Raw genomic sequence first — 24,544 nt, forward strand, 5'->3', positions numbered from 1 at the left:
TGGGGGTACATTATAAATCTTCTCAGGAAACCAGGGACACGAGGAAGCAATGGGGCTATAACTGGAATCTTCTCAGGAAGCACTGGGGATTATAAATCTTCTCAGGAAGCCAGGGACATCAGGATGCACTGGAGGTGCAATAGGTATCTTCTTGGAAATCACTTAGGGACCTGGTGCTATGAACACTAGCTGTTGCTCAGGCAAAGTCTGACTGATAGAGCCAAGCTCTAGGATTTTTGATATACCTGTAAAAACCTTTTCTTGGAGAACAGTACAGGACACAGGCATAGCCATAGATGACTGGGTTTGTCAGGATGGCTATTCTAGACAGACTTCTGTGCACAGGCTAATACAGTTTCCCTCTTGTGAAATTGGGCACATGATAATGTGCAAGCGCATATTGGTGCTCGTACTCATGCAAATATTCATGCAGGCAGGCACACATGTGCACTTGTGATAGATGCTGGCTCCAAATGGCCTATTTAAACTGGACTAGTGCTCAAGATCAGTGCTGCTTTGTCTTCAGCCTCCTATGTATTTATGTTCCTGTGATCCTGTATCCTGATTCAAGCTGCTGACCTGGATTGCCCTGACTACCCCTTGAACTCCTAGATTGTAAGCTCCAAGGAGCAGGCCCCTCGAACCCCTCGTGTATTATTGTATTGTTACTGTCTCGTGTACTGTCTCCCATTATAATGTACCGCGCTGAGCAAATTGTTGGCGCTATATAAATACTGTATAATATTACTAATAATAATAACTGCCTGTACTGACCTCGGTTTGTCCTCTGACCTCCGCTTCTGTCTGTTCCATTAGCTTTTGCTCCACTGATCGACTTCCAGACCTGACTTGTACCTAGACCACTCTTCTGCCTGTGCCCTGTACCCGATCTATTCTGCCTGTATATGGCCCAGTCTGTCTGACTCTGCTACTTGCCTGCAGCCACTGTTACATGTCTACCACCCTGCTGATCCTGCTGATCTACAGTCTACTGCCAGACACTGTCTCATCCATTTGCTTTCAACAGTACCAGTCTTCTTCAGTCTGCTGCCCAGCTGCCTGCCAGTCTGCTTGCCTTGCTAAAGACCCGTGATGACTTTACCTGCCCAGTGTAGATACCTGCTCTGCTGCTAGCAAGACTTACAGGCATTTGTGCCTCTCTGCACTCCTGCGCCTTTAGTTTACACTACCAGAGGCCAAGAGTCAGAGGTGTAAGAGAGACCTACCTCATTTTATCAGGCTCTACTTCAGGTGACTGGACACTGGCAAATCAGAGTTCTAAGGACTCCAATATAATTGTTACGGATCCGCCAGGTGGTACCCCTGGCAGCCCACTAGGCGGAATCACCCGGAGCGTGGAGTCTAAGTCCCGGTCTGCGTTTTCACCAGGGCCCCTGATGGTGGGGATGGACTTGGAGCAGAATCAGGACCAGGTCACGACCTCCGAGCAATACCACCTGTGGCAGAGGGAGCCTCCGGGGATGAGAGTAAACCAGGAGAGAGCCAGATGTGAGGAGGCCGGCAGGACCAGGCAGGATAAACCAGCGGTTGTCACCATGGGGAATGGCGAGGTACAGAGACGGCAGGCAGAGAGTGGTCAGGTCACACGCAGGGTCAGTATCGAAGTCAGTCCGCAGAATGGTCAAACAAGCCGGGGGTCGGGATAGGAGAAGGCAGCGTAGTCAGGTAATCCGGGTCAGAGCTGGAGCAGGCAGAGAGGTCAAACAATCCGGATCAGAGCTGGAGCAGGCAGAGAGGTCAAACAATCCGGGTCTAATATCACAGGGCACAGGAAACTTCAGATAACAGGTCAGACCTTGCGGCGATTTGTGACAGTGCAGGGCATCTTTAAATATCGCGCCCTGCACTGTCATTGGCCGCCCAGGACGCGCCCCCGGGCTGTCATTGGCCGCCCGAGGCGCGCCCGCAGCTCCTACTGCGCATGCGCGGCATCCTGTCAGCCGCGGCCCGCCAGGACCTGGTGCTTGTGTCCCGGCGTGAGCCGCCGCTAGTGCGCGTGCGCAGGGGACGGAGCCGCGGCGGTCCCTGACAATAATCCCTTCCACTCTCAGCAATCTTCAGTTTTTTGGCAAACAATAAGAGGATCCACAGCCAGACGGGAGGGCCTGTGTCCTGTCCTAAACACCCAGAAAAGGACTTTACAAGTAAGTAAAAAATTCTGTCTTCTTTTTTGTACAGTACAGGACAAAGTCATAGCGAAATGACTAGGACATTTAAAAGCAACACAAATTGAAGACTGGGCAACACAAGGAAAAATAGGTCAGTGCAACCAAAAGTTAAGGACCCTAACTCAAACAACAGTCAGTAGCACTACCGAAGCAGGCACCAGCATAAACCTGAACATCCACCTGGTAAGATTGCAAATGTATGAACAGAGGGCCAGGTGGTAGCCTAGCGATTCTGAGAAACAAATGCCTGGTGCTGGAAAGCCCAAAAGGCACCAAAAGAGCTAATGGAGAGTGCATTACCAGAACAGAGTAGAAGGGCATCCCTCAATAAATAGGCTTGAACAACGAATTGCCTAATCCGTTTTATACAGGTGGAATGTGGAATGAGAAGCGGGAAACCCCTTACAAAAACCCTAACATGAAAAAAAGGCAATCGACTTGCTGAAAGGAAGAAGTAATCAAGAGGTAAACTCTCACTGCATGAACCACACCCAAACAGAGGAAAAAAACTTCCTGGGAGGTCACAACACAAAAAAAGGTATAGCAATGTCCTAGGTTAGATGAAAAAGAATATCACTCAGACAAAATGGAGGCCTAAGGTCTCAACACAACCTTATCTCTGAGCAACTTCATAAATAGTTCTTTACATAGAAAGGTTACTGATATTCTCCTAGCATAGGCCACATGACTGGACTAGGGGAAAGGCTAGCATTTGGCCCACGGTGTACCATCTAAGATAGACGTTCCTTGGTTTGCAACAACCAAAGGAAACTGACCAGGTACCATTTTAGACTTTGTGAGAAATCAACTTCCTAGCATGGAAAAACAGAGAAATGACCTGATTCAACAAGCCCCTGCCTCTCAGAACCTAAGCGTCAACAGCCAGGCCATCTAGGAAAGCAATCAAAAAGCAGGATGGAGGACCAAACCTTGAAATGATAGAAATGGGTAGTCCAGAGGCAACCATGTGTGTTCACCATGGAGCCTGAGTACACCCAAGTATCAAGCTCTTCTTGGCCTATTTGGAATCACAAGGACCACTAGAATACCCTCAGCCTTTAAGACTTTAAATGCATTCAGCATACATTATCTATGGTCAAAATGTAAAATAACATGTTAACTTCTACATTGAATTTCAATTATTTCTAGCCTACTATTATTAAATAAAATGATCATGATGTTTGCAAACTTGCTATGAGAAGATTCCCACAGATTTACTTCCTTGAATTCTGCTACATATATTCACTCTGGCCTATAAGTAGGCCTGCCTTCTGAAATACAGAGGTGCTAAAAGGAGTTTCAGGAGGTGGAGTCAGCACAGGAATCACAGATTGCAGCCAGAAAAGTATCATGGAAATTGTAGTAATTAGGAATAGAAAGTAAATAGCAGAAATGAATCTACAAAGCATGCAGGGAATGCAGGAAGTTGTGGGAAGAGATGGCCAGCAAACAGGCAGCAATCACACCATTTTTCAGGTAAACTTATATTGGATTGTCAAAAATAACTATTGTTTTAATTTCTATTACAATGCTGATGTTATAAAATGAAATTAAATGCTGTGATCATAGATTTACTTTAATCCTGAATAGTGAAGACCAAACTGCTGTGGTTTTAGTTCAAGTAGGGTTTGGCAAGCTTCAAAGTAGTTCAGATGCCAAACCCGAAACCCACTGAAATCAATAGGGCCCAATCTATCAAATTAAAGATGACAATTTTCTGGGATAATAGGCAAATGGGTGTCAATAAATAGCATGAGGGTGGGGGAGCACTGTCGTGGGGAACATATACCAATGAAAACTTTTTAAAATGATCAAATTGGCCAGGAGAAGAGATTTTTTTTTTTTTAAATAAACCATTAAAATGTCCAGTTTCTTTACACATCATGCCTGGGGATGTCCTACTCCTGCTGGTGGGCACATCTCTTGGTGTACATAAAGTACTGCAGCAGCATTGACATTTAAAAGAGAAAAAAAATTAAATTGCCAGCAAATTAAATGTCATTGACAGCTTCATTGTTAAAAAAAAAAACAAACAAACTGACAGCACACAGACCCCTCCATAGGTTTGCAGGACCTGTAGAGGGGTTTGTGTGCTGAATCAGAAGAAGAAGCTAGAGATGATTGTCATTTGCAAGTAATTTAACCTGTATCATTTTTTTCTTTTTTAAAATTTAATTTTTTGTTGCTGTAACATATCCTACAACAAGACTTTTTTAAAAAATGCGTATGGTTCCCCCTTCCCCCCCAAAAAATACAGTAGGAAGCTGTCATATATAGACCGGTAACAATACCACTACTATATATGATTTTTGGCTCCCACCAGATGAGCTAAAGAACCTAGGAATGGACTAAACAATCGGCTTGTCCCTAATCCTGAGGAGCAGCTGAAAGAGGACCTTTACTGGAGAAAAAAGTGTAGATGAGGGAGAGCTGATCCCACAGAGTCAGCACAGCATCCACAGAGAAAGCCCAAGGATACCTAGACCTGATACCAAACTTGTCTAGTTTGGTGCAGAACATGGACATCAGAAAGTCTGTGTCTGTCACCCCCCACCTTTGGGAAAAAAGGACCTTTTCCTTAGGTCCAGCTGTTATCTACTGAGGAAGTCCACCTTCCAACATTCCTCTCCAGTAATGACTGCAGAAGTTAGTTCAAGAATGTGCTGTTCTACCCAATACAGAATCATTTATGCTTTTCTAGGGCAATGCAGCTCCTTATAGCCCTTAAATAGTTGATGAAGGCAATGTCTGACTGAACACTTGTTGGGAGTCCCTGAAATTTTAATGCTGAGAGGACAGGCAAATGACCCTGAGATCCAGAATGTTAATGGGGAAGTTTGGATGTCTTGAAGATTCCCCCCTATTCCCACTCCCACTGGCTAACATCCATCAAGGACACCTCCCAAGCTGTTGGAGGAAATGACTGTCCTGGCTCCCACATCAAGCTGGAAATTCACAATGCTAGGTATAAACTGCCTCTGCATGAAAAATGCATAGAGTTATCCAGAGACTGAATCAGGGAAGTATAAACAGGCATCCTAGATGTCCATGGACGCCAAGAGATTCCCTTGTTGAAGAGATGTAAAGTCCAACTTGGCTGATTCCATGTGGAACATTTGGACTCATGGACTCAAGAGAAGATGTTTAGAGATTTCAGATCTGGTATGGGGCAGATGCCAGTCTTGGCCATCAGACTGTTGGAATATTGTATGAGTTTTGTCTTATGATGGACAGATTATACAAGTGAAAGCAAACACCTGAAAGACAGCATGTGTAATGTACTTTATGTATTCAGGGTTGGAGGTGCCAGACTATCTGGGGTGGGCTCCCTGGCTTGTCTGGGTGCTTGGCTGTTGATTAACTTACTGTTAACTAGATCACTGTTAGCTGTACTGTTTACGTTTGCACTGTTTAGGATAATGTTATCAAGCTCTTACCTAATCAGTGTGTAATATTTGTGTTTATTGTTCATGTGAGGACTGCCCCTATTTCTGAAGTATATAAAAGCTGTATTTCTGTTCAATAAGGTAGTTCCAGTTTTTGCACCTAAGCTAGTGTTACCTAGTCTTGGGTGCGATGCCCAGCTTTAATACCTTGGTCCTGTGTCCCAATGGCGAGGAAGCAGTTCTCTGACGGAATCACCCAAATGGGGTGACAGGCAGACTGTCACAGGAAGGATTACTGCTCTGATTTTTCAGTGTCCAATCACTGCATATAACCCAGTTAACTATGACTATGCTTGTGTCCTATATTGTACGAGAAAGAAAATACAATTTTTTTTAACTGTATGAGGATACAGAACTAAAATAGATATGCTTATTTTTATTATGTCCCCAGTTACCTGCTGCTGTAAAAAGGTGCCCAAATCAAAGAAGAGCTATATATACCCAAACTTTAGTCTTGAAGAGAGGGAACAGCAGAAGATTTTTTTTTGAGTCAAAAACTTTTCAAGATTATTTTAATATTTTTATTAACTTGTGAACTTCAAAACAACTAAATCTAAAACTTACGTTTACAGATAATCCCGGGAGGTGACCAAGTGCCATCGTTCATACATGTTGCAAAGGATCTAACTCCAGGAATACGGGAATATCCAGGTCGACAAATGTAAGTCACAGTTGATCCCTTTGAGAATGTAGTTTGACCAAGGAAGGAATCTTTAGGCTGTGCATAATCCAGTCGCGGTGGAAAACCGCAGCCACTTGCTAAAATCACATATAACATTTTAGATCATACCAAATATTACCTTACAACAAACAAATATGTGTTCTTATATGCGCATATTACTTTTATAGTCCCAATTGTACAGAAAAGGCGAAAATGTGTGTAACTGCGCTAAGTGCCAAAAAATTATCAAAATGTAAACTATAATATAATAGACAATAAAACAAAAGCCGCATTTAAAAGTATAAAATACAATACTCAATGTGTGATATCCAATTACTGTTGCGCTATTTAAATAATTCACTATTAGATTATTTAAATGTACAGAAAAGGTGTTTAAAATTGTATTTCATAATAGTCATCTGTAATTGTCCATATATTCTTGCAGTAGAAATGCAACCAGTGGAAAAGGTATACATCTAATACCACAGCTAATACATGTTCTATAGCAGTGATGGCGAACCTTTTTGAGCCCGAGTGCCCAAAACTGCAACACAAAACCAACTTTTTATTTCAAAGTGCCAACACCTTATCACGTGATCAGCTGTATCCGTAGGACACCGTGATCACCGGCAGCGCAGGGTGTGTGCCACTGGGTTCACGTTCTGGGACGCCCTCCCAGAACTAGACAACCACGCTGTAGCAATCTTTTGGCTATAGCATGGTTGGCAAGCAGTTAATCTCACCTCTGGCAGTGTTGGTGTGGCTTCCAACCCAGCAGCTCATTCCCATCCACGCTGAACACGTTGCCCCTGGCCCCAGAGCAGTGTGGGAGCCTCTTCCTCTCTTCCACGCCCATCCCCGGCTACATTACCCCTGGTGCCAGATCCGCATAGGAGCCGTTTCCTCTCATCCACACCCACCCTGGCCCCAGAGACATGTGGGAGATGTAGTTTGATGGGGGTCCAGTGTGGACGAGATCTGGATGGCTGGTCAGTGTGCGTGGTCCGTGTGCGCTCATCTTCCTCTTCTTCCTGGTGTGCCCACTGAGATGGCTCTGCGTGCCAGCTCTGGCACGCGTGCCATAGGTTCGCCATCACTGTTCTATAGCATCTTACAGAGGGCAGATGAGTAAATTAGAGTTGCTCCCTCATAAGGGAAGTATGGGGGCTGACATTGCTGAACTATTTTTAAAAATGCTTGTTAACTGGCTGTGTCTGACTTAAAGAGCACCTGTGCCCACACACAACATTTTTAACCATTAGAGGTTTTTAAAGTGTATGCAAAAGCAAACATGTTTCTTTACCACTGGTTTGTAACTGTGCGAACCACTGTCACTGAGACAGAAAGCAGAGGGGAATCCAACATTTTAGAATTTTACCAGAGCAAGATGTGAGGGAACATCTTCCAATAGGGACACTTAATCCTGTTATAATTGGCTCCTATCTAAATTGGCCCTAGTATATGTACATATGAATGCGAATTAGGGACTTTAGATGGTAAGCTCCTTGAAGGCAGGGACTGATGTGAATGTACAATAAATATTTAAAGCTCTGCCTAAATTGCCAGCGCTATATAAGTACCTGCAATATTAACATTAATATTAACTCTCTAAGGCAGTGATGGCGAACCTATGGCATGCGTGCCAGAGCTGGAACACAGAGCCATTTCAGTGGGCACGCCAGCAAGAGGAAGATGAGCGCACACAGACCATGCACACTGACCGGCCATCCAGATCTCGTCCACACCGCACCCCCCCCATCGAACTACATCTTCCACATGTCTCTGGGGCCAGGGTGGGCATGGACAAGAGGAAGCGGCTCCCACACTGCTCCGGGGCCAGGGGCGATGTCTTCAACGTGGATGGGAATGAGCTGCCAGGTTGAAAACCACACCGTCATTGAAGGAGATGAAATTAACTGCTTCCCAACCACACTATAGCAAAAAGACAGCTACAGCGCGGTTGTCTAGTTCTGGGAGGGCGTCCATGGACATAGTCCTAGAACACGCCCCCTGCGCGCCCCCAGAGGCACGCACCTGGCGCTGTCAGTGATTGATGTGTCCAGCTGATCGCGTGATAAGGTAAAAGGCCAATCCCAGCGGCCTTTTACCATGTGATCAGCTGTGTCCAATGACAGTTGCCGGTTATCGGCTGAAGAAAGTACTGCCAATAAATGGCAGATGTTACAGGGGAGATCTGCACTAATAAGCAGGGCACTGATTATCAGTGCCACCCAGCAGTGCCCAGCAATGACGCCCAGCATTGCCCAGCAGTGTCACCCATCAGTGCCCAGCAGTGTCACCTATCAGTGCCCAGCAGTGTCACCCATCAGTGCTGCACAACAGTGCCACCCATCAGTGCTGCCCATCAGTGCCACCAGCTGGTGCTATCAGTCAGTGCCGCCTATCAGTGCCCATCATTGCTGCATATCAGTGCATTATCAGTGCTTCCTCATCACATTAATGTAGAAAAAGGGAAAGGATGTGGAGTAAGTTTTGCTCCATATTTCAGTCTGGTATATAACCAAGTTGAGTCTACATTGTACAGTTGATGTATCACTGAAAGCTCTGTTATTGTGTTTTTCTTTTAAGAAAAAAGATGTCAATTAGTTTGGACAACTGTATGAGTTGTTTTTTCTAAACTAAAACCTTCAGATTTAATTGCAGTGTTGGCACTTTGAAATAAATTAGTTGGTTTTGTGTTGCAGTTTGGGCACTCGGGCTCAAAAAGGTTTGCCATCACTGTTCTAACGTGTATGGGGCATGGTGAGAATATAAGGACAGCTGTTTGCATTGACAGGGTGGAGAAATGACAGAGGTGTATAGTACCTTTTGCCACAACACTCTTCATGGAAAAAACATATATATTATTGCTTAATGAATAATATCAACATCAATTCCAGTTTATTAACCACTTTCCGACTACAGATAGCCGAATGATGGCTTCACTGCGGCCGGCCAGTTCTGGGAGGGCGTCATATGACATCTTCCCAGAACGCGCCCCCCGCTCACACCCAGTGATCTCACTGATCGCTGTGTCCTACGGACAAAAGGCAGCTCCAAGAATAGATAGTAACAAGAATGGTCACTTCAAACTTAAAAAAGGCCCTATGAACCTTTTGTTAATTTAGTTAGGGGAAGTCTTGCAGGAAAAGTGGATTTTAACATTGCACAAAAAAAGTTTGCTATGAACAGGACAGCGGCTAAATGTAACCATTAAAACCAACTCAAATCAGATCAAGTTAATTCACTACACTACAAAAAAAAAAAAAGGCTAGCAAAAAGGTTGATTGGTCAAAGATCTGGCAATCGGAATTGTATTACATTTTCCTACAAACAAAAAACAAAACGGCATTGGGAGAGGACGACACATGAAGAGTCTAGATAGGTTAGTGACAAATGACGGATACAGCGGGAGAAATACAAATAGGGGAATAAGAGCACAATAGTAATGAGTTCAAAATGGGGTGGCGATAGATTTATCATTCTGAAAGGTACCCTTTCGGGTCGTGCACTCACGATCGCCAATCTTTATGCACCTAATGTGGTGCAAGCGTCCTTTTCTTTTTTACAGTTCTGGATAAATTCTTATCCTCCCATTTATTGGTGGGAGGGGACTTTAATTTGGTAGCTAACCCCCTTCTAGACAGAAGTTCATCCTCACCTTCCTCCCCGGCCTTTCCAAAATCCCTTAAAATTTCCCTAGAAACTTTCCAATTGATAGACTCCTGGAGGGAACATAATGTGGGAGCGAGGGACTATTCATTTTTATTCCCACCCACATTACTCTCATGCTAGGCTGGATTATATTTATTGCTACCCCATACTGCTAGCCAACTCCAGCAAGGCAGGTATACATATATGCTCTTGGTCGGATCATAACATTGTAGCACTCTCTATCACTTTCATAGGTCTAGCACCTACCCCCTACTCCTGGAGATTAAACTTTTCTATGCTTACTGATGTTAAATCTTGTCAGGAAGTAGTTACTTCAATCCAAGAATACATTCAGCTGAACACCATTCCTGATATTTCCCCAGCTTCTCTGTGGGTAGCCCATAAGGCAGTCCTTCAAGGCCGCCTTATATCCATGGCATCTTCTAGAAACAGGGACGCCATTTTACTACACCCATGAGGGTACATCCATGCAAGTACACCCAGAACATGAGGTTCTAAATGCTTGTTGATCCATGATTACATTGTGAGTGCAAAATTTGGAAGGCTTTGCTCTTTTCTGAATATAATAAAAGGTAATACACTATGGCAAGTTCTACTTATGTTTTTTACTGAGATACTGGCTTATACCACACCTGTTACACCTGGAGAGGATATCGCCACCAATACGTACATTCCTGAGAGGGAGATCGTTGCAGGGAGAGGTAAGCAGTGACAGAGGAATCAAGTACATGGAGGATCCAGTTTGGTGATTCTAAAAGTGTTTTGACCCTTGCAGATCGAAGCATGGAGGTGAGCAGCTATTTCAGCTACTTACAGATATCCTTCAGTGATAAGCAGATTCACTATCCATGGGCACGAGTGTCTTTACATTGGATTGTGTGGTGCTTCAGCACCAGTTTGGACTTTTTTCACATATATTTAGTTCTGTGTCATGCGTTTATGTTGCATGTTCATTTCTATGTAGTGTGACACGGACATTTTACTTCCGTATTTTATTTATTCATTTATTTTATTTATATTGTCACTTGGCATTTATTTTCACTTTCATTTTAACTATTTGTATAGAAACACTTCAGTGTTTGGGTTGGTATAATATTTTCTGATATTTAGAGTGTGTGCATATTTGTTTATAGAAGTATTCACTTGCATGTATGTGCGTCCTTTGATTGGAGTCCTATTTTGAACAATATTCACTTATTAGTCCCATTTGGACTAGTTTATTCTCTGGTTGAGTATTCACCATCACTTTATATCCCACTTCAGGATCTATTTACTTTTATACCTTACTTGATGTAAGTATTGGTACACGTATTTCTGGTATTACCATCACCTTGATGGTTTACAATTCACTTGGCTCACTTTAGATCCGCAGAAGATCAGGTCACGGTTAGACACTTATAGATCCCATGAGGATCAGGTCACGTTTATAGTATTTGCACTGTGTGTCACTTTATATATTTTTATCACATTTATTTAATTATGCATTTATGAGTTTATGATATGTGATATATTCATTTATCCATTTGAGTAGCGCTACATAATTTTTCCTAATCAGGGGCGGACTGACCATTTGGAAACCCGGCCACTGCCCGAGGGCCTGGGGTCAGTAGGGGGCCCCATGAGATGCCCCTGGTACCTTTTTCATAGGTTTTTTTGAGTTTGGGCAAGAATACAGGGGCCCCATGATCCCCTATTGCCCGGGGGCCCCATGAGTTGTCAGTCCACCCCTGTTCCTAATCTTATTTATTTGATCATTAGGTATATGATTGGATGTTAGCAGCTTCTCTCTGTTATTTGTATTTATTTATTTTTTAGTTAGAAGCACAGGAAGTTCACACACCATTATTTTTCATCTGTGTGCAGGTAAAAAAATGTGCATTTCTTATTTGTTTTTACTCTGCGGCCTTTGAAGCATTGCGCTCATGATCAGCAGATCGCAGGTGCAATGCCAGGGTCCTGCAGACTCTCATTAAGCTGTCTGCCCATACCTTTCATATGGGCAGGCAGTTACTGGATGGAAGAAAATCAATGAATTAGGAGAGCAGTCCCCAGTGCCCTAACAGTTCATTGAGAACTACAAGCCGTCAGTCGAAATGGTAAATGGTTATTGTAGTCCAGGGGCGGACTGACAACTCATGGGGCCCCCAGGCAATAGGGGATCATGGGGCTCCTGTGTCCTTGGCCAAACTCAAAAGAGCCTAAGAAAAAGGTATCAGGGGCATCTCATGGGGCCCCCTACTGACCCCGGGCCCTCGGGCAGTGCCCGAGTTTCCAAATGGTCAGTCTGCCCCTGTTGTAGTCTATTAATTCACAGGAAATTGTGACAGCGGGTGTGGGAAGAAGAACCCCCGCTTTTCTACTCTGTATTAAACTTTTCCACTCTGTATCTAACCTTTGGCAAATAAAGATTATTGTGTGGATGATTCGAGCTTCCGGCTGCCTATTCCAGTTATTGCTACAGAGTGAAGGGAAGACAATCTGAGCCTGTGCACCAATATCTCACCTCCTTGTGTAAATCCCAGTAAGCACTGCCTCTTTTCTGTGGATATGTTACATGGTACACCCTGAATATGGTGAACGTATTCTTTAATTCACCACACCACAAAATAAATAAAAAAAAACCCTAATAGTAAAACCAAAAGAGGCTAGCAAAAAGATTGATCGCTCAAACAGCTAGCAATCAGAATTAAAGTACATTCTCTTAACTGACCCCAATATTTCCCTATCCAGTTGCTTAAATGGCCCTATTCTTTTCAGTAGCTTCAATAGTCTGTCACTTTCTTGCTCTGTACCCCTCTTTTATAGTGAAGGGGTTGGATTTTCCAGAAAGCCTCATTATCGGCACTTCTAAACCCGCTGACCATGGCTCAATGGCCATGCAGTGCATTGCGTTTTTAAAAAATTTGCTTAAGCGGATTATGACAAATTCAATGGAGCTGCAAATTTTGACTGTGCAGAATATGCCTTCTACCTAGGTAGTGACAAATCTGCACACTATTCCTAATGCTCACTTACTGCTCTATGCTCACTCTAGTACATGGCTAAGGAACACCTCCCCATCTTTCTGTCCACAGACAGAGCTGGGAACTATGCTGACACCTAAAAGGGAAAGAACACAAGGGGCTATCATCTTACAAGATTTCTGGCTTCAGGATCAAGAGGTTTTTTTTGTTGTTTTTTTTTTTTGCACCTATCAAACAGATATAACAAAATCCTTTTAAATGTATATGTAAATGTATATTTAAAAGACTAAAAAGAAGCAAAATGCTTATTGTTTACATACGTTTAAAGTGTAAGAGAGAACCTTATGATGGCCATACACAAAGCTGTTTACCAGGCAATTTCAACCATTGTCAGTCATCTTTGTATTTACAATATGAGCAAAAGGATCGATCCACCTTAGAACTTACAATTTCTATTTAAACTCTGAAATGTATTAATATAGTTCATGATAGGTTGCCTTCATCAATTTATTAATCTAAAAATGTATTTAAAGGGCTTTAATTTGCCTAAAAATTGCTGTGTATGTGGTTAATATAAAGGTCAGGTTAAAAGATAAATTCACTTTTTAAAAAGAATAATAAAGGTCGGGTTAAGGCCTGGAGTCAGCACTTCCTTTCTTTTGGCTGCACACCAAAAACCACAGCACTGATTTCTAGACTCTGAAAACCAATGCACAGTATAAGAACACTATCCCAATTTTTTCGCATTAGAATGAAAATCAAAATATAGTACCTCTTGAAGTGTATGTTGCAGTGGTAGTTGTCTCTTTTTTTCTTTGAAAATCATCTTTAAGGCATAAGAGAAAAAAAACATTTGTAACCTTTCATTTATTCAGGGTGAATTCAAAGTACTGTATATAAATAAAATAAAAATGAATGACTTGTAATTTAGTGTTACAGTTATCTTTTTCATTACATATTTAGACATGTCTTTATTAGGACCCCCCAGACAGAATAATGATTTGATAACCTTTTTCCATCGTATTGCACACACGCAGTTCCTAGCATCTAGAAGTTTGGGTTTTTTTACACACTGCAATTTACTAGACAATAGTTTTTATTAGTTTATGTTAGGATGGGAAGCATTAGCATTTTCTTTCAGGTTATTACTTATGTCTGTGACCCTGTTGGTGAGGTGTTTCCACAGTTTTTTTCCTCTGTAATACTTGTAAAAGAAATGAGGGGGTGCAGTTGTCACCGTAATAGGTAAGCACAGACACAAATGAAAACACTGTTAGAAGTTGATACCTTCCACAGTCTGCTACCAAAGTGTGTTTTGTCTAAGTCTGTGTCCTTGTTGAAGAGATTACTCATCTCTTCCTGTCTTGAAGCTTGGTTTTGTTTTTGGAATGGCTAACCATCAGATTCATTGTCTTTACCAATAGTACAGTAGTGTAATTTTCCTGCTTGGACAGTAAAGCCTAGTACACGTGATTAGAATATCGGATGAATGATCGTCCATTTTCTTTTGTATGCTAGTCTTGTATAAAAAATGAAGAAATTACTAAAGTTCTGAAAATTCTTGTATGACAGAATACAACCTTGGAAGTGATGTAATGTATTGTATTACAATGTATTCTTTTGTTTCTGAGCATGAGTGCTCTTGGTCTTTTTTTTTTTTGGATGAATACTGTACTGATTAAATGAAAATTGTACGTTCTGGTATCATATGAGAAAAAATGTCATGTTTGTCTCTTCAGATAATTTTGCATGAACTGTCATGAATGGCTGTTGAAAACTGTACGAATGATCGGATTATTGGATGATTGCTTCGCAAGTGGTATTTTTCGTCCAATTTTCTGATCAAATGTACTAGACATAAACGTGAGTGTGCAAACAAGTCTACAAACAAGCTGTTTCCAGAGAGACTCCTCCACTGTCAGAATGCACTGATCAGCAGTGCAGCAAATTGAAGGAAAATTTTCCAACAAAAGGGTTCCAGAGAAGTCCATTAGGCTGACATAGATGGATCAAAATTCAGTTGGTCTCTATTGAACTGGCCAAATTTCGAACCATCTTTGGCCAGTTTAAGTAGCAGTGATATTTTGATGTTGATAGGAAAGTCTACAGGTGGTTGGGGTGGGGGGGATGAAGAAGGAATAATAAATAAAAAAAAGTAGAGAAAAAGACGTACCCATAAAACAAGAGAAAAGCGGGTTGGAGGGGTGTAAAGGGAACAAAGGTTTCACCTTTCCCAACCTCACATATCAGACTTAATAGTAACAGGAAGATATTACAAGGGTAGAAGTAAAAGATACCAGGTACAATTGATCCATTAGCACCCCATCCCCAATTGAATTTGAATTAAAATTAGAAAAAGAGTAACTGGGACTTCATCAGTGCTTATCTTTTTACCCTCAGGAAGAAATACGTTACACAATTCTGTATAAAAAATAGCAAATTTTATTATACAATTATATTAAAAAATGGGAATAACCCATAAAAGAATATATTGAGTATTTGTAATCAATAGTCATTGCAGCAACCCCATACACCTTCCTTCATTAATGTGTAACTTTTACAGACTTGCATAAAGAATGTAACATATTCATAGCAATATTATTAGAACATAGAATGGACTAAAAAAAGTAGGAAGGTGCTGTATTACAACACATTTCACGGGGAAGCTTTTTTAAGGGTTCACAGGGTGCAGCTAATATAAAAAGAACATCTTAACATACATCCATAAAATCAATATACTGTAAGTATATTAATGGCACACAACATACTGTAAAACATAAAGTGCCCTATTATTGTAAATGACTATTATAAAATAAATTTTTTAACCACTACTGATGGAGAACCAAGGCAGAGATGGCTGTGGAGGAGGAGAGCACGGGTGGAAAAATGGAGAGGCATTCAGGTGGGTCCAGCCAGAAAGTGTGAGGCAATATATGAGGGGAAAGGGAAGACCTCCACCCCAGAATACACAATCTGGAAATGATAGAAAAAATGTATATATGTATAAGCAATGTTGACACACTCTTAGGACCAATGGTGACCCCAAACTTGGGCATAAAAGCACAAAAATAGGGAAATGTAGTACCAAATTCTATGAAACATGAAAGGTGTCCTATTCATAATGGAAGAGTCTGTTTGCCTCTCCATTTTTCCAACTGTGCTTTCCTCTCCACAGCCATCTCTGCCCTGAGTCTGCATCAGTAATGGTAGAAAAAAATATGTATTTTGTTATAGTCATTTACAATAATAGGGCACATTATGTTTTATGTTGTGTGCCCATTAACATACTTATATTGATTTTATGTATGTATGTTATGTTCTTTTTGTTATAAGCTGCACCCTGTGAACCCCTGAAGATGCTTACCCTGCAAAATGTGTCAGCACCATCCTTCTTTTTTGGTCTATTCTGAATTATATCAATATTGCTATGAATACATTACATCTGTTATGCAAGTCTGTAATAGTTACACATTGATGAAGGAAGGTGTATGGGGTTGCTGCATTGACTGCTGATTGCAAATACCAAGTATGTGCTTTTATGGGGGGTTCCCCATTTTTTTAAATATAATTGTATAAAAAAATTTGACGTTTTATATAAGATCGTGTAGTGTGTTTTTTCCTAAGGGTAAAAGGATAAGCACCAATAAAATCCCACCTATTCTTTTCCTATTTTTTTCATTACAAGGCTAGAAGCAATTCATGGAGGCCATTTGGGCTTGTATAAGATTACCAGGGAGGCCAGATGTTAAGATATGTACCATAAAATGTATCATCTGTATTACTGACGTATGTTAATGTTTATGCAAATTACACTCAGATATTTTTTTAATAGATGATACTGCCATGAAGATGTTGAAAGACCAGCATGTTAAACCGAATATGTGTGTATCTGTGTGCAGTAATGAAACACAATATATTACATTATATTTATACACTGTGTGCACAATTATTAGGCAAGTTGTATTTTTGAGGATTAATTTCCTCTACAGCACTCTTGGTCAATCCAAAATGGTAATAAGCCTCAAACTTGAATATTTAGGAAAGTAAAAGTGAGGTTTTGGCTTTCTTAGGAAAATATCTATTTGTGCACAATTATTGGGCAACTATTAGAGTGCATACTTTTTATGCAACTAAATGAAAAACAAAAATGTTCCCATCTCATCTGTTAAAGTGAGAATAATAAACATCTCAAAATTTACAAATAAATATTTCTGACATTTCAAATGAAAACAAAAACCGTAACCAATATAGCCACCCTTCTTTTCAATAATAGTCATAAGCCTTCCATTCATGGAGTCTGACAGTTTGTTGATCTTTTGACAATCAGATTTTTGTACAGCAGCAACCACAGCCTCCCAGACATTGATCAGAGAGGTGTGCTGTTTTCCTTCACTGTAAATCTCCCATTTCAGAAGGACTCACAAGTTCTCAACAGGGTTTAGGTCAGATGAGGAAGGGGACCATGCCATCATTCTTTCATCTTTAAGGCCTTTACTGGCTAGCCACGCAGTGGAGTACTTCGATGCATGCAATGCATATATATCATGGTCTTCTTGAAAGTTGCAGACTTTTTCCTGTACCACTGCTTGAAGAAAGTTTCTTCTAAAAACTGGCAATAGGTTTGGGAGTTGATTTTGAGTCTACCTTCAACCTGAAAGGATCCAACTAGCTCATATTTAATAATACCAGCCCATACCAGTACACCACCTCCACCTTGCTGGCGTCTGAGTCAAAGTGGAGCTTTGTGCCCATTACTGATCCAACCACGGGCCCATCCATCTGGTCCATCAACAGTCACTCTCATCTCACCAGTCCATAAAACCTTTAAAAAATTGGTCTTCAGATATTTCTAGGCCCAGTCTTGACGTTTCAACGTATGTGTTCTTTTTAGTGGTGTTTTCAGCCTCCCTTACCTTGGCCATATCTCTGAGCACTGGACACCCTGTACTTCTGGGTACGCCAGGTAGGTTGCAGTTCTGGAATATGACAGCACTGGAGGATAATAGGTTCCTGGTAGCTTCACATTTGATTCTTCTCAAATCTTTGGCAGTTAACTTTTTTTTTGTTTGATGGTTCTGTGATTACACCCCTATATTGTAGAAATTTCAAGAGTGCTGAATCCCTCTGAAAAACTTTTTTTTGCCATTTTTAACTTTCCAAAGTCAGTTAAATCTCTTTTTTTGCCCGTTTTGCCTGAGGAAAGAAGCTGCCTAATAATTATGCACACCTTGATATAGTGTGTTGATCTCCTTAGGCCACACCCTCCCTCATTACACAAATACACATCACCTGATATGCTTTAATCCAATAAACATTCAAGTTTATACAGCTTGATGTTGGACAATTTGCATAAAAAATATGATTTGGTCAGAATACTCACTTGCCTAATAATTGTTATAAATAATAATTGTAATTAATAATAGTAGTTATATCATCATACCTGTTTTTATGGCAGATTGTTCAAGGTCTTTAAAATCACCTGTGATAGCAATTGCAAAAAAAGCCATAAATGTAAAAAAAAAAGAAAGATAAAGAAGAGTATCCAGTTTTAATTTGTTTTAAAACAGGAAATATTAACACAATACCACATTGCTGATAAGGTGGATCTTTAAATATTTGCCCTTCGATAGTAATGAGGTACATTGTATTTAGGCAAATAAATATCACAAGATTTTGTGAATAAAGAAATTATATTGCTATGAAAAGGTCTAAAGATCAGTATGTTGAGGTGAATATGTGTTTGTTTGTATACTGTAATGAGGCACAATTAAAATACATTCATGTATATTTGGTTTAACACTAATTAAATAAAAAAATGTCTTTTGCTTTTTTCTGTCTCTCTGAAAAAATAATATTTTCATAAGGCAGCACAGTGGCTAAATGGTTTGCATTTCCGCCTGGCAGTACTAGGGTCGTTGGTTTGAATCCAAACTATGGCACCACCTGCCTGGAGATTGCATGTTCTCCCTGTGCCTGTGTGGGTTTCTTCCCACACTCCAAACACATGCAGTTAGGTTAATTGCATCCTGTCTAAATTGTCCCTAGTATGTGTTTGTATGAATGTAAATTAGAGACCTTAGATTGTACACCCCTTGAGGCTTAGGGACTGGTGTGAATGTACAATATATATACTGTATGTAAATTGATGGCGCTATATAAGTACCTGAAATAAATACATAAGTAATGACAAAGTTAAGGTATCATAAGTAATGACATCATTATTTCAGACGTAAATACCTGAAATTAAATATTTGCTCTGGGGTATACAGGTTCAGGAGCTGAAGCTATTTAACTAGTTCAGCATCAGATCAATTTTTTTTGCACACATGTAAAAATCTTCATTTTGTCCATAAAATTAAATAATAAATTACAGTTTACATATATGTGCTCACCCTGGGCATGAATTTGTGGGTGTGTGCAGGGCAAAGGGGGGTTACAGTCAATTTATTTTTACTACATTTTATTTAAAACATTTTAAAACTTTTTTATTTTATTTATTTTTACTGATTGACTATCACAAGGGGTTAATAGTCCCCTCATATGTTAGCATTGGGCATCTGACAGGTACTGTTTTTGAAGACATCAGAGGTCTTCCCTGCCCTCAAATGCATATAACCAAGCACAGATCAGCTCAGTTATGTTCCTCCCCTAGCTGTACCAGCCAGGAAATGGTGGATCTGAAACCGGAAGTGACAAAATAATTGTAGCGTCCAGTTCCTTTGCTTACAGTGAATATTGAGGCTTAGATGTGCCTCGCTCTCCCCTCGCTCGCCATCCTTAAGCTGGTTGATGTGGTCCTGGGTGGCAGCAAAGCGGGGTGGTTTGTGGAGGGGAACAGCCACCACATCACTTTCAAGCCAAGAACTGGCTTAACAAAATGGGCACAGGCTGATGGCTGCTACTGCCCTCAGCAAGTGATTAACCCTTCACTTTTTGGACGTAGTATGTGCAGAGAATTTTTCTGCAAAGCACTGTATATATAATATTTAATTTTGACATTAACTCTTAAGTGCTCCATTGTTTATATTAATAATAGTTAAAATGGAACTTTGTTCTGAAAATTAAGTCCAGATAGGTAACTTCAGGGTGGCTATGTAAAACATTAAAAATAAGTGCCTATACTGTTTAAAATCCAGTAATGCACAGCCTCATTCTGCTCTGCACATGCTCAGTTGATCTCTTTGCTTAGGCTCAGAGCTACTAGAGGCTGATCAGCTAACACCTTTAAAATTTACTGTTGCTGAAGGGGGAAGAAAGCAACAGGAATGCCACAGATTATGCTGAGGGAACACAGATTAGGAAGGGAGAAAAGAAGGACAGGAGAGTTGACAGGTCAAACTCTGCTGCCAGGGAGACAGAAAAGAGTTAAACTTACCAGGATAATGTTTTATCACCTTGAAATTTCCTCCTTTCTCCCTCAGCCTGTGAACTTTAGCGTTGTAAAGCTTCTGACAGCCTTCCTCCCAAACTTAGCCAAGACATATAATCAAGACTGGAAATGTACGTATTTTAATTGCAGAAAGTGACATAGTTTTTGAGACTAAAGAGACGGGTAGAGGATACAGTAAGGAATTGACTGATCTGGGCTTCACCAAAATGTCCAGCCAGAAGAAACTGGAGCAATACTGGAAGCAGTTTACAGCACACACTCATTTTTGTAGCATAATTATTAATGTGGAATGTACAGGGGTTAGACAAAAAAATGGAAATGCTACATGAATTGCTGGTGTGAAAATGACAACATATTTCGCATTGAAAGCAGAAGTGATGTAACCACAGCTTTTTTTCCTCAGAGAATAGGTGCAGGTACACCACCCTTTTGATTTACCTGACCCCTACCCACCTCAGAACACCACCCCCTTTTAGAGAATACAGAACCAAGTATCAGTTTGTGATGGTAAGTCATTTTGTTAACAAATTTGTTAACAAAAAGAAATGCCATAAAATAGATCCACTGCAGTCAGCAACAATACACACCCCAGCAGCAATTTAACCCCCAACAACAGTAGATCCCCCCAAAACTAACCCCCATAAGAAACAACAGACCCCTTTACAACAAAATATCCCCAGCAACAATAGATCTACCCCAGGAATAATAGATCCACACCAGCAACAATAGATCTCCCAGCAGCCCTCAACAATAGACTCCTTCCTGAAACGTAGATCCCTTTCAGCAACAATTGACCCACCCAGCAACATAAAATCCCAAGTAACAATAGATCACCTACCAGAAATAATGGACCCCCTAGCATCCAGCAGCAATAAACTCTCCCCATCCCAGCACCCCTTGCCATTATATACATTCAGTGTGTTCCTCTGTTGATACTGTACCTCACGACACAGCAAATAAATTGGCAACTTCAGTCAAAGAGGCACCAGCTAAGTAGGCAGCAACAATTTCCCCCCTTTGAAGCTCAGTAAGCTCTGACATGACTCCATATGCTAGCAGCGTACTCAGTGAATGATGACAATGATGCTTCCCACCTGTTAGCTAGGTGTCTCATCACACAGTGGCAGCAAAAGAATGTTATATCACTTCTGCTTTCAACGCCAAACATGTTGTCACTTTCACACCTACAAATCATGTAGTGTTTCCTTTTTTTTGTCTAATTCCTGTATGTTCTTTTGTTTTTATCAAACTGTTATGCGTAGTTCTGATTTAACCATACCTTCACTTGTGCTGTCCTCCAATGGCTTTACTGTAGTTATTTCATCCAGCCAAAAGTAATCAGAAGCTGCTTGTGCTGCATAATGAAATTCATAGTTAATGCTTAACTGATTTTAGAAAAACAACCAAAATTATTTATACAACCCATAGAGCAACATGTTTTACATTTACTTAAAAAAAAAAGTGTTAAGATACTGAAGTATGATTAGTAAACAGTCATCATTACTTTTTAGAAGCATTTTTTACTCATGTTTCCAAATTTTGTGCCTGATCCTATTAAGTTGTATTGGATGGCACCATTCAGATCAGCATTCCAAAACTGCAGCATGCAGGGCAACTCAACATTATGCATTGCTTTGAGACAATGGATTTCCTCAATCCATTTTGCTTGTGCTAGAAAATGCAGCAAAAACATTACAATGTGATTGCCAAAACTTCCCAACTCCCTATTCAAATACTGTTTTTTACAACCCCCCCCCCCCCCCAAGGTACCCAAGAGTGTATGTAAAACCATATTTCATTTTCACATAGAGAAGGGGATGGTTAAAACCCCCTGTCAGTTTCTTCTCTGTCTGTTTCCTTTAAAAAGATATTTCCTTTTACTTCCTGCCCTAGAGACAATAAAGGAAGTAAAAAGTAATATCTACAAAGTGAGGGGTAAGTCCCTTTTAGACAGATGCCACCCAGATGGCCTCTATTGGAGAATGACCCCTCCTGTTTCTGTGACAGCTGTAAAATTTGAATTTCCCATTCATTTTTTCATTGGAAACAATAAAACCAGGATAATGAGGGGTACAGTATATCTCTTCAGTACAGACACAGTAAGCAGTAAAAACCTCACATGGGTTTTAATACTTCCCCAAAAAATTAAAACATAAAACTTGACGTATCCAGTACTGGCTTCTTCCTATAGACAGCAGTTTTTCAGCAAAACAGCCACACGCACATCTGCCGATGTGTTGCAGTGGTTGGTTTTGACTCACGTTAACATATAAAGACTAAGTCCTGTGATTATCTGACTTTTCTTCCTTGGTTGCAATGAATGTTTACTTTAACCATTTCCCACCCATAGGACGTCATATGACATCATGGACTTTGAGTGGAGATGCTGGAATGATGCCAGGTATCTGCCATCCCACCGGGGAGCCAGGGACTGAAGCTGGTGATTCCACTAGCTTACCATAGAGATAGAGAGACCGAAGACCGGAAAACACCCCTGATCATCTCTATGGTCTAAGAAACTGGAAGAGACAAGTATTTTGTCTATTCTGGTTGCGCCAAGATGTAAAGAAGCCATTATTGGCTTGTGAAAGCATCTGATCAAACCGATCTTGGTTTGATTAGATGCTTTTAAGGGCAGAGGAGAGATCTGGGATCTAATGAACCCCAGATGTCTCAGTAAAGAGTGTCTGTCACTGCCCATGCTATCACAAGAGTTATTGTTCATCCCTTGTGATATCAATAAAGTTAATAGAAAAAAAATTAAAAAAGACAGTGTAAAAAAATTCCCTTAATAAAATAAACAAAAGTGGACACATACATAAACCCTACATGCATATGTAAATAGTAATCGCACCACATGAGGTATCACCGCGAAGGTCAGAGTGAGAGCAATAATTTTAGTGCCAGACCTCCCATGTAACTATAAACTGGTAATCTGTGTAAAGGCTTTTAAAGTTTCGCCCATAGAGATTTTAGGTACCGTAGTTTGGCGCTGTTTTACGGGCGTATATTATTTTAAAGTGTGACATGTTAGGTATCGTTTTACTCAGTGTCATCTTTTATATTTTACTATATAATATTATATTTTACCCATATAATGGGTATTATATTCTGTTTGTGTGCACTAAAATTCATTAAAGTGTATTTTTTCCAAACAATTTGCATTTTAAACCACAGCAGCAATAACGTTTGACATTAAAAAAAATAAAATAAGTAAAACCATTATTTTACTTTCTAGGGTCTATGCTAAATATTATATAATATTGGAGGATTCTAAGTCATTTTCTAGAAAAAAAAATATGATTTTTACATGTAGGAGAGAAATATCAGAATTGACCTGGGTGGAAAGTAATTAAAATCACATTACAAACAAAATGAAATACTTTACCATGAACTTCATTGGTGTAGATTGTCAGATATGAAACCAGAAAAAAGGTTGTATAGGTTCGGATAAACTGTGTCAACAAAGACATCTTTAGTAAACCTAGAAAACAATGATTTTCATTACCACTGACAGATAAAAAAAAGTGTAATACTGTTCATATTTACATGCAATTAAATGAATTTTAACAAAAGCACTGAAAGTGCAAAAATAGTAGAATGATAGAAATTTATACTAATAAATATCATTGGGATAGAAATATGTGTGTATTTCAGGGCTGTTCAGTTAGCCAGTCTGATGAATATTAAACAGATTAGTGCAATTTAGTTTTCTTTGTTGGGGGAGGGTTATATTTCTAATGGTGTCCTCATACAGATTTACTTTGCTTGCTAAGCAATTTAAAGCTAGTATGTCTTATGTAACATAACAGGTGTCGGTTATGTCTGTCATAACAGGTATAACTAGTATTGTGGCAACACCCAAATATTGCAGAGTTCCCCTTTAAGCTTTAACATTTCTAAAAGCATCTGTTTGCAGAACCAAGTCATCATCCCAATTCCTCCCCCTCATATCCTGTGGAACAGTGTGCTCCAGTCTAGCAGCTGTCACCCTAACTTTCAGTTGGTGATATTTTATCTAAATGTGAAACGGCTATATCCTGAACTGCTCAGAATGTATTTTAAAGGTACAAAAAGTAAAGAAAAAATATATGCATTGTGACGTGATTGTTGATATATACACCATGTAAGATGCCTTTCAAGGCACTTAGCTTGCAGACACAAGTTTGGCTAGGTCAACCAGCTGGTAAATAATAAAAAGCTTGTTTTTCTCAAGTTCG

At 40.3% G+C, this 24,544-nt stretch overlaps 1 protein-coding gene across 1 annotated transcript in view; it reads right to left on the bottom strand.

Moving 5' to 3' along the window:
* LOC149470020 (C4b-binding protein alpha chain-like) overlaps positions 1 to 23,810 on the bottom strand; it is a 181,601-nt gene extending 157,791 nt beyond the window's left edge. The window contains exons 1-5 of the mRNA XM_089668352.1: positions 23,713 to 23,810; positions 21,604 to 21,678; positions 18,375 to 18,413; positions 13,707 to 13,760; positions 6,200 to 6,394 (exon numbers count right to left, since the gene is read on the bottom strand). Coding sequence (XP_089524478.1) covers positions 6,200 to 6,394; positions 13,707 to 13,760; positions 18,375 to 18,413; positions 21,604 to 21,678; positions 23,713 to 23,797 — 448 coding nt within the window. The 5' untranslated portion in view covers positions 23,798 to 23,810. The remainder of the gene's footprint in view (positions 1 to 6,199; positions 6,395 to 13,706; positions 13,761 to 18,374; positions 18,414 to 21,603; positions 21,679 to 23,712) is intronic.
* Between the last annotated feature and the right edge of the window lie 734 nt (positions 23,811 to 24,544).

Source organism: Staurois parvus, unplaced genomic scaffold (genome assembly GCF_062004578.1).
Source record: "Staurois parvus isolate SC_StPar_1 unplaced genomic scaffold, SC_StPar_1.0 ptg000056l, whole genome shotgun sequence".
Taxonomy (NCBI): domain Eukaryota; kingdom Metazoa; phylum Chordata; class Amphibia; order Anura; family Ranidae; genus Staurois; species Staurois parvus.